Source organism: Bidens hawaiensis, unplaced genomic scaffold (assembly GCF_021521415.1).
Source record: "Bidens hawaiensis isolate Kalapana, Puna unplaced genomic scaffold, B.hawaiensis_p1.1 tig00041658_1, whole genome shotgun sequence".
NCBI lineage: Eukaryota > Viridiplantae > Streptophyta > Magnoliopsida > Asterales > Asteraceae > Bidens > Bidens hawaiensis.
This window is the reverse complement of record NW_027505727.1, coordinates 150,797-159,257: the sequence shown is the minus strand read 5'-3', so window position 1 is coordinate 159,257 and position 8,461 is coordinate 150,797. Positions and strand designations below refer to the sequence as shown.

The 8,461-nt window shown below is 32.0% G+C and overlaps 1 protein-coding gene across 4 annotated transcripts; it reads left to right on the top strand.

Moving 5' to 3' along the window:
- The first annotated feature begins 3,102 nt into the window (after window positions 1-3,102).
- Window positions 3,103-8,461, top strand: LOC143614990 (type I inositol polyphosphate 5-phosphatase 4-like). 4 transcript variants are annotated; one of them, XR_013150392.1, is made up of 13 exons: window positions 3,103-3,372; window positions 3,452-3,536; window positions 3,829-3,903; window positions 4,216-4,306; window positions 4,396-4,500; window positions 5,189-5,801; window positions 5,882-6,075; window positions 6,160-6,268; window positions 6,516-6,664; window positions 6,759-6,997; window positions 7,084-7,161; window positions 7,784-7,912; window positions 8,007-8,461. XR_013150392.1 is itself a non-coding variant. In XM_077088262.1 (11 exons), the coding sequence occupies exons 1-10, from the start codon at window positions 3,343-3,345 to the stop codon at window positions 6,979-6,981; spliced, it is 1,674 nt and encodes a 557-aa protein (XP_076944377.1). In that variant the 5' UTR covers window positions 3,103-3,342; the 3' UTR covers window positions 6,982-6,997; window positions 7,084-7,169. The 4 variants fall into 4 exon arrangements, 2 of the variants coding, with proteins under 2 accessions (XP_076944377.1, XP_076944376.1); XR_013150391.1 differs by having other exon boundaries at window positions 6,759-7,161; XM_077088262.1 differs by lacking the exons at window positions 7,784-7,912; window positions 8,007-8,461 and having other exon boundaries at window positions 7,084-7,169.

Here is an 8,461-nt window from a genome sequence, read left to right as displayed (position 1 = left end):
TAACTTCATTTCAAGTATGTGTTATAAAATAAACATATTTATTTTATATAAATTTCTTTTCCATTTTATGAAAGCATACTTATGATAAATTTATTTATTAAGAGGGGTTTGGGACATTATTGTCAAGTGAATAGCATAATGTTTGATAATCAAATAACAGATAATTAACTTGGACTAAACTAAAAATACTGTTTAGTTACTGTTATTTGCATTCTGAAATTTTAATATTTTTGAAACCAAGAAAACTTAGTGTACATCAAACATATAAACACTAATCCTATTTGTTAGTAGGATATGAGTCTCATTTTCTAGAGTTGCCATTGTAAAAAATACATATAAAACACTGGTACAACTTCATAGTTTAATATACAAATCTGTACCATATGTAAGTAAACACCTTTGAATCCAATATTTATATATATTTTTATTCAAATAAAAATGTTGATATTTCTTTTTAGACAACCTAAAAAGAGACCAACTGGTTTGTTATGCTGGGTGAAGGTTCCATAGGGGAGGGTGTAGGGGCAGTAGTGGGCTACATGCGCTGTGTTTGTTCCAAACCTTTTTGTAAAAGTTTAGTGGGGCTATAAGTGTTAATTTAATTGAGTTTAGTCTCAAATATTAAAATATTATTCATAAACAGTTGTATCTTGTATGTAATATTATTTTCATTTTAAGTTCATTGGTTAAGGACCAAGCACAGTCTCCCACATGCACCATGTGATTTTAGAATATTAGAAGTTCCCCAAAACCATGTGTTACTACTTGGATTAGTCCAAGATTTAACTTTGTTCTTAACCTAGCTAAGCTATGATTAATAATAAGAAAACAAGTATTAGAGACCAAGACTCGAAACTCTAGGAGGTTGCATTGATTCGAGGGTCGAACTCTGGTTTGGTATTAAAGAAAGTTGATTGTCTTAACCAGTTACACATGATCATGATTTAAACTTGAAAAAATTGTATAAGTCAGAGGTCAACTACAGTTTAGAAGTAGGGATGTTGTATCTCATAACTCAACCAATTACAAAGATTTACGACAACTCGGAAAGTTGATTTGCATGGCTCCTATGTTGATTATGGCCCGATCTATAAGAGAATTTGTGGTTCATAGATCATAAGTCTGATTTAAGGTTACAAATGTGAGTTACATAACATCTTATATCAATATACAACTTATCACAGGCGTAGTGGGTTAACCTATAAGAATATTACGACTCTTGATGCATTAAATTGAATTAATTATAAAGTGAGGTCGGGACCGCTTATGCATTTTTTATCTAAAAAGACAAAGTTCTTGATATATGGTAAAGAACACATTGTTAACAATCATCATAACCTACAAAAGCTAAGGTCCTAAAAACAGTCCACAAAATCTCCCAAAACCCAGTAACAAACACATTTTGACTTAAACTAAAAGAATTACATAAACGGCGTAGGAGTAAAAAGAATGAATCTCATAACCAATTAAAAATATTCCCATGCTACAACTCGAAAAGTTAATTTTACCACCAAAAAAGTTGATTTTACAACTCAAAACATTTATTTACATGGTAGCCTACGTTGATCATGGCCTGGTTCGTAAGAGAATGTATGTTTCATAGATCATAAGTCTGTTTTAAGGTTACAAATGTTAAGTTCATAACATTTTATATCAATATACAACTTATTACTCGCATAGTGATTAACGACTCTTTTCTAGGGTTAAAGTGAACCGATTATAAAATGTGGTCGGGACGCTTACGCATTTTGTATCTACAAAGACAAATTTCTTGATCTATGTAAAGAACATATTGTTGGATTGCTTAGATACAAAAGAGAGACTTTAAGGAGATTGTAAACAACTATCCTAACCTACAAAAGCTAAGATCCTAAAAACACTCCACAAAATCTCCCAAGCCCCCAAAACAAACACATTATATAATCATATTCATGCCGATTGAACCCTATAAAGACATGTAGTGCTCGAACCCCAATGAAAATCTACTTGACTCATCTTTAATTGTGCACAAATATTCCTTAGATTCATATTCTATGCAACGTGTAAATAGACCCACCATTGCAAAAGGCAAATCTTGAAATGAAATGTAAAACCCAAGATTCATCAAAAGCTTGACCAAGTTGGTCAAAGAATGAAGTTGAACCACTAACAAACTTTTAAAAACCATGTTTAACTTATGAAATCTCTTACAAAAACCATATAGTTTATCTTACATGTTGTTTGGTCAAAATGACTTAAAATAATCAGTTTTCAAAAGTAATATAAATATATCATCATTTATTTAGAACATGTAATAAAAGAAAATTATTGAAAGCAATGTAAAAACCCAAGGTTCATCAAAAGTTTGACCAAGTTGGTCAAAGATTGAATTTTGAAATACCACTAACCCACTTTCACTTCATAACATGCATTCGTAACATGGTCAAAAGATTTTCAAATTATTAAAATCACTCGGCTTTCATAAACACTTATATATAAAAACCCGTTTGGTCTCATCTCATCAACACGCTACGCGTTGTTTGGCCAAAACGACATAAACCGATCAATTTTCAAAAGCGCGACAATTTTAGTAACGATTCTTAAAACCAAACAACCATATTTGTAAAGCACCTAGTTTTAGTAATGATTTTAAGCCAAACAACCAAACTAGGAATGTAGCATAAATGGTATAAATACACCATCATTTATAGAAACAAATGCAACTATGCAAGTTATCCTAAATCAGTAACTATATGGTTTGTAACCAACTAATATTTTCATAATCCCTCTCATTAATATTCATTATGGGTCTGCCTAAAAATTTGGGGTAAAGACTCAAAAACCTCGGTTGGTTGATGAGGAAATAGTAGAATATGGGTCCCACCACACCCCATCCCCCCCCCCCCCTTATTCTCTTTAACTTCCATACTTTGATGTACCCAGAACAAGGTTTTTTGCAGAGAAGAAAATCAAGAAAACCCTCTTTGCATTTTCTTGATATTTTTTGTTCACTTTTATTATTATCAATATTATTATTTTTCTAGTGTTTCTTGCGTACACAACAAATAGGTGTAAATATAGGAATAGACTCCTACAGAAACAACAAACAAACACCCAACTGAGGATTTGACTCTTTGTTTGCAAATATTGTAACCAAAATGCCAAGAAACTGCCACTTTCTTCTCCTCTTTATATCTTGACATCCAACACTCTCTTTACTTTTATTTTTATCTCTTGTGGGTGTCAATAAAAATACAATCTTTAACCGTTTTCTTGAATCTTTTTTGCATTCCAAATGCATTAATCCCAAAAATTTATTCATCTGAAAATTATTTATTGTGATCTTTATGAAGTTTTAACACAATGAGAGATGATAACTGCAAGAAAACCAAGGTTAGTTTTAGTTTTTTTTTTTTTTGATATTTGATTAAAAAATGATTATTTGGTTATTTATATGATTATTGGATTAAAGGTTTCTTGGCCTAAAACACTAAAGAGATGGTTTAGTGTAAAGAGCAAAGCTGAAGATTTTCATGCTGATGATTTTAGTTCTAGAGGTAATATATATATATAATTTTTATTTATTTTAGTGTTTTGTGTTTATATACAGGGAACAGTAATTGACCTGCAAGTTTTGCTTTATTTCTGCATAAATGACTGAATGTTTCAGTTCATATTTTATTTGGAATTTAAATGGATTTTATCCACATTTTCTCTTTGCAGTTCAAGATCTGTTCTTTGTTTTCTTCTTCAATTTATAAAATTTTTTTATTAAAAGGAAAATTTCTTTAATTTATAAATTTAAAACACATTTTATGAAATTTCTCTAATTGGGTTCCAAATATGCAGATGGAGATGAAGATTGGATCAACAATTACAATAATGAGAGAGAAGATTGCAACATCAAGAAAAATAAAAGAACAGGTCCTATTTCATTTTATTTAAAAAACCCAATTCTTTTTACATAATCATAAGTTTATTCAAGATGAAAAAAATGCTAAAAATCTCAACTTTTTAACACTAAAACTCCAATTTCATAATATTTAACAAAAACCCAATTCATTTTACATAATTATAAGTTGAACTAAATAAAAAAAATTGCTAAAAATCTTAACTTTTTCATAAGTTCAATTTCATAATATTTAACAAAAACCCAATTCATTTTACATAATTATAAGTCAAATAAGATTAAAAAAATATTAAAAATCTGAACTTTTTATTTTTATTTTTTTTCAGAAAGATCAAGTAAAAAGAATAATGTTAATAGCCGGAGCCGGAGTAGGATTGATCTTGATGATGATCAAGTGACAGACGTTCATAATTACAGGTTTGTTTAATTAATTGGTTTATTTAATGTTCATATGTTTTTAATATGTTTATAAATAAATTGATTGATTATTATTTGAATATTGACAGAATCTTTGCAGCTACCTGGAATGTGGCCGGAAAATCGCCGACAAGTGGCCTGAATCTTGAAGATTGGTTGCATACTTCACCACCTGCCGACATTTATGTTCTTGGGTGTGTATTTTTTTTCCTTCTTTTCTGAACCACATTAAATCTTATCACATTTATTAATAACTTGACTAATTTTTTATGAAGATTTTTTAAAAAATAGAATAGTAATATTTTCCCTAAATACATATACATACTATGTATGTCACATGCATTTATGTCAGGTTCTCTATCTCTATTTCAAATTTCAGTCACTTAACTAAAAAAACGTCACCTTTAAAAATTCCGGCATATCATTTTCTATATCTATCTCTGTTTAATTAAATAATATTTTTTTAATTCTTTTTTTTTTCTAATAATAATTTCTTTAAAATTTAGAGATATTGTAGATACAGAGAACCTTGTATTTATTTATGCTATTTATAAAAAAATTTAGAAGACAAGATAGAATAAAGAAAATAATGGATAGATAAATAATTATCTATTCTACACTTTCACTTTTTTCACGAAATCGAAATGTACCCCTAATGTTTTTCTCCCGTTTTCTCAACATACTATTGGTTAAAAACGCGCTCTTTCAAGAATAATCTTGTATATAGAAGCGTTCATTATTCGGTTATAAACCAATTAAACAAAACCCCAAATTTAACCGAAATAAGATTTTGGTTCGGCTTGCCAAACAAAGTTCCAAACCGAAAAACCCGAAAACCTAACCGATTCATCTCACATTTCTCATTCTTTGTTTCGAAACCAGGTTCCAAGAAATCGTCCCGTTAAACGCAGGCAACGTGTTAGGCACTGAAGACAACGGTCCCGCCAAAAAATGGCTAGCCTTAATTCGAAAAACACTCAACACTCTCCCAGGAACCACCACCACACCTTACCAGACCCCTTCACCCGTCCCCGACCCAGTCATCGAGCTAAACTCAGACTTCGAAGGGTCAACACATCAACGCTCGTCATCCTTCTTCAACCGCAGATCATTCCAGTCATTATCCCGAAGCATGAGGATGACAGAGTACGAAATGCCGGTGTCACACCCGCAGTTTGAAAGCAGATACAGCGTTTGTGATCGTGCAATGTTTGGGAACAGACAAAGTGATTATTGTGGGGGGTCTTCGGATGAGGACAATGGGCCGGATGATTCGCCTGGTTATTGTGGGTATTCGCAGGGTGTGTTTAGTGGGTCGTTTTCGATGGAGGATAGGGATAAAGCGGGTGCGAATTCGATGTATTGTTTGGTTGCTAGTAAGCAGATGGTGGGGGTTTATCTTACAGTTTGGGTGAAGAGTGAGCTTAGAGATGATGTTAGGAATATGAAAGTGTCTTGTGTTGGTAGAGGCTTGATGGGCTATCTTGGAAATAAGGTGAATATTTTATTCAATCTTTTTATAAAATAAGGTAAATCATTTTAATGTACATTAATCTTTATGTTAAATGTGTGCAGGGTTCGATCTCAATAAGCATGTCGTTGCATCAAACGAGCTTTTGCTTCATATGTAGTCACTTGACTTCGGGTGAAAAAGAAGGCGATGAGTTGAGACGAAACTCAGATGTTATGGAAATTCTTAGAAAAACTCGGTTTCCACGGGTTCAACGAACAGGAGACGAGAATTCTCCTCAAACGATCCTTGAGCACGAGTATGTCAAAGTTCATAAGATGGTTTGGATGTTAGTTTTTTATTTTAAAGATTTTTAAACGTTTCTTGTGTTTTGTGTGTGCAGTCGAATTATATGGCTTGGAGATTTAAATTACCGGATTGCCCTCTCGTATCGAGCTGCAAAGGCGCTTGTCGAGATGAGAAATTGGAGAGCTTTATTGGAAAAAGATCAGGCAAGTCTAGAAACTTAGTTTTGTTTTCTGCGTACTAATAGGATAGAGTGGGCTGGTCGGCCGGTAACGGGTCAAACGGGTTCGGGTCAGAACAGGTTATAAAAAAGGTGAATTTGTTTAGTAAAGTGAGTTCGGGTCCAAACGTTATCAGTTTTGGTTCAGTTCTCAACGGGTCAAAACAGACTTTTTTTTAAATATTTGTTCGGGTCGAAAAAGGTTTTGACCAAACGGGTTTATGTGATTACAGCTTCGGATAGAACAAAGAAGGGGACGCGTGTTTAAAGGATGGAGTGAAGGGAAGATATATTTCCCTCCAACATACAAATATTCAAACAACTCGGATCGATATGCAGGCGATGATATGCACCCGAAAGAAAAACGAAGAACACCCGCATGGTAAATATTTAAAAAAATGAAAGCTTTAATTAAAGAACATCATTTGCGACATTTTTAAGTTTTAACTAATATTCAACCGATTTCTCGTGTGAAGGTGTGACCGAATCTTGTGGTATGGTAGAGGACTCCATCAAATGTCATATGTTCGTGGGGAATCAAGATTTTCGGATCATAGGCCCGTTTACAGCATATTTATAGCCGAAGTTGAGTCGATAAACCGTTGTAGAATCAAGAAAACCACCAACGGTTCTGCACGAATCGAGGTTGAAGAACTATTACCATATTCAAGAAGATATGGTGATCTTAACATATATTAAGGGCTCACTTGGCATTGTAAGATTTGTATTCTTTTGTTTTTTTGCTAAACAGGTTATTACTTTATTTGAATTGTTTTTAAAGATTCTTTATGTTCTTTTCAGGAAATCAAGCATTTTGGATTTCTTGTAGTTACAACTTCTGAACTTTGGTGGATTCCCATATCCAAATTCTCAACCAGGGTATGCATAGGCTTTTAACCTACCTAAAAAAAAGATTCTTAGGTGTTAAATAGGTCAGGAACATGACATAAACGGGAAATTGAACCCGACCTGTTTAACCCGAAATATTAACATGAAATATCAAAATATATATAAAAAAATTGTTTTAACTATAAACTTTGATTTTTTTCCCTCTTTTGTACTTAGATTTTGCATAAAAGTGGACACATATAAAATACCTAACTCAAAAAAAAAATTATTCAAACATATAAAATAAATACGTTTGAACCATAAAACTTGATTTTTTGTTCTCTTTTATTCTTATTTTGGCGTAAAATACCCAATCTCAACAAAAAATATGCGAATATATAAAATAATTAAGTTTAAACTATACAACTTAATTTTTATTCTGTTTTGTAGTTTAGATTTTGGCGTAAATTACATAATCTGTTTGTTATAACAGATTTTCAATACAAAACTATAAACTTAAAGCACAAACACGACTTGTATAGCTTAAACGTGTCTGCAAGTTTGACCTGAACCTGTTTAGACTAACCCCGACCCATAAATTTCTTGTTAGATTCATATCGTGTAAATTTTTTTTTACACTTTTCATATAATCTGTTTTGTTTCATTTTTGAAGAATCTGGCTAAAGAACATGGCAAGGATGAACCTTTTACTGGATCCAATGATAAAAACACACGCATTATGGTTCATGATTGATCAAACTCGTGTCTTATGATTAGAAAGCGTTTGGTGTTCGCGATCCAGGTACTATAAACAATGATTCTTCTGTTAAACATGTTAACTCTTGAATGATTATTGGATTCACTTTTATGATCAAAGTTTCTTATTGCTTCTGCAGACTGGGATCAATGCATCAAAGTGCTCATTCTTTTGAAATTCCCATTTCAAGACATGTAATAATGACTTGTACATTGTGCATTAGGAGGTGAGTACATTGGTGTAAATTTTGGAATTTCTGCTCAAAGTTGAGGGGACAGAAATGGGATTTGAAGCTTTTGTTTTTTGGTTTGAGGGATTGATGATTTTATACTGAAAAGGTGTAATTTTTGCTGAAAAAGATAAAGTTAAAGATTATTATTGATGGTGTCACTGATGCTTCATTTTCCTTTGGGTTGTAAATTGTAACAAAAGGAAGATAAATGATCAATCTTCTACTTTACCATTGCAATGTAACTGTTCGGCTACATTGTTACTTTTTTCAGATGTTTGAGATTTTCTTTATCTTTCAAGATATTGTAAAAGAAGTGAGTTGGATTGGTTGGCATATTCTACAATTTGTCAATCATCAATTAT